The following is a 2,343-nucleotide window of genomic DNA, read 5'->3' on the forward strand; positions in this document are numbered from 1 at the left end:
GCTGCCATAAGAGAAAGCTTCATTTTTTACAATGGAGGCACGGCTTTGTGTCCAGTCAAACTCAAAAGCACAAGTGATAATTAAGGAATTTTTTTTTAAATTACTTTCACTATTCTGTTGCAAATATACGACTATGTCATTGTAGTATAAGAGGTTTCAATTATTTTTGGGAGGTCTACATCACTAAACATGCAAATGTATCACTTAATTATTAATAAAAATTATCACTTAATTCGAGCCAAATGATTCACGGATTAAACTACTAACCGAACGCAAATTATCACTAATAGGATATTTAAAGATAAGCCATTGGGTATACCTATGATCGATCACTAATATAGACTAATATTTTTCCATGACATTAAATATATGCTAATCATGCAACAAAAATCAATTTCATTCGCTAGTCACAATCAAACATGCAACAAACACAATTTCTAATAGCTTCTAAAATGTCTTGGACTTCAATTTCCATGAGCTAAACATACTGATAAAATTATGATATTTATTGAAACATTATAATCTTAAAAGGAAATCACACAACACAACTGAATTCTTCTAAATCGAGTCTCACATGTGCTCATCGACAAAAGCTTTGAGATGACTAAACGAAGATCCTCCTTCCATCACCGTCTCCGCCGCTATATCTCTCCACCTCGCCGCGTTTTTTCTAAACTCCTCTGTCTTCTCCTCCATCACTTCCTCAAAGCACCGCCGTATCACCCCACTCTCCACCACAACTTCATCTTCCTTCTTTTCCATCACTCTCACACCAGTCCTCCAACACTCTGCTAGAAGCTTAGCGTTCGTCATCTGATCATTCCACAGCGGAAACGCAACCACCGGAACTCCAGACACCAAGCTCTCTAGCGTCGAGTTCCACCCGCAATGCGTCACGAAACAACCTATTGATTTATGCTTCAAAACGCTAAACTGATTGCACCAAGAAACTACCATTCCTATCTCATCGAGCTCTTCTCTGAAACTCCTTATGCTCTCTTCTTCTTTCTCTTTCTCACCTCGTTTACATTTGACCGACTTTTCAGCAATCACCCACAGAAACGGCCTCCGACTCTCTATCAAGGCCTTGCAGAGCTCCGCAAGCTGTTTCTTTCTCAACACGGAAAATGTCCCGAAGCAAATATAAAGTACAGAAGAATCCGTCTTTGCATCCAACCACTGGATGTATTTATCGTCAACCCCAGAGTCGGTTGTCGAGGTTATCAATGGACCTATGGGGACAATCTTGACATTATCAAGAACCGAGCTAAGAGCTTCTTCTTCAAGCTCTTCGAAACTATTGACGAGGATCATAGGGTTTTCCTCTTGCTTCAGTGAATCTATCTGATCTTGATACGCCGGTACAAGAAATGTATATGGGTCTGAAGGGAAGATTATTGTGGGAAGATCTCGGAGACTGAACTGTGGCAGAGAGGGTAAATTAATAGCACCAGAAGGGTTGTTAGTAGTCATCTCTGAGATTGCATCTGCGTAGCCGTTGAAGTAGTGGTAGAAGATGGAGAAGACAGTTACCGGCTGGACCCAGAGAAGAGCAGACGGGATGTGAAACTCACGAGCCAGCTCAGCGACCCAAGGGAGGAAGATGGTGTAAACCACGCAGGTAAAAGGCCGGTTTTGACGCCGGTTATCTTCGATTAATCCGGTTAGGGTTTCTCTGCCACGTCGTCTCGTAGCAGACATGTATTGGCGGGATCTGTCGCTGGATGTAGATGATTTGATGTAGTCTTCGTGGGCTTAGGAGTATGTGGCGAAGACTATTGTTTCAGGGACGTTTTCTTTGGAGAGCATACATCGGTTATAGGCGGAGTCTGTGGCTGCGAACGTGACTCGAGCTCCGGTTATCGTCCCGACGAGGCGTTTGGCGAGTTCGAGAGAAGGGTTGATGTGGCCTTGTGCTGGAAATGTCACTAACAGAAAGTGTGGTCCGGTTAGTGATTTAGATGAATCATTCCTTTTCTCCATTTCTTCGTTTTTTTGGGTATTTTTTGGGTGCAAATGTTCAGGTTTTCTTTTTTGGTGTTGTAGTTTATGAAAGACTATACACAAGTTAAGGTTTATATATAGGTTATCTGTGAAAAAAATCTCCTACCTATTAATTGAGAAACATTTAAAAAATTGTAATCTTAAATTTGTATTAATTAAAAAATAGTTTTACTTAGGTGTCATTTAATTAGATTGTCAATTGATGTTACGTGACATAGTAACAATCGATTTAGTAATGTGTAAGTCTAAAATTTTAGGAAAACTTATATTAACCCAAATATAAAAGTATATAATAAGAAGTATTAATAAACCAATCCCGAGACCATATTCACCGGAGAG

General features: G+C 40.0%; 1 protein-coding gene across 1 annotated transcript; it reads right to left on the reverse strand.

The window, feature by feature from the left end:
- Window positions 1-551: 551 nt before the first annotated feature.
- On the reverse strand, window positions 552-2,030 carry LOC106310715 (UDP-glycosyltransferase 75D1-like). The gene has a single exon (XM_013747938.1). It carries the CDS (start codon window positions 1,699-1,701, stop codon window positions 571-573), a length of 1,131 nt encoding a protein of 376 aa, XP_013603392.1. The 5' UTR covers window positions 1,702-2,030; the 3' UTR covers window positions 552-570.
- Between the last annotated feature and the right edge of the window lie 313 nt (window positions 2,031-2,343).

This window comes from Brassica oleracea, chromosome C8, assembly GCF_000695525.1.
Source record: "Brassica oleracea var. oleracea cultivar TO1000 chromosome C8, BOL, whole genome shotgun sequence".
Taxonomy (NCBI): domain Eukaryota; kingdom Viridiplantae; phylum Streptophyta; class Magnoliopsida; order Brassicales; family Brassicaceae; genus Brassica; species Brassica oleracea.

Excerpts from the sequence above, each read along its gene's own strand:
- LOC106310715 (XM_013747938.1), bottom strand. The coding sequence starts at position 1,701 with ATGTCTGCTACGAGACGACGTGGCAGAGAAACCCTAACCGGATTAATC.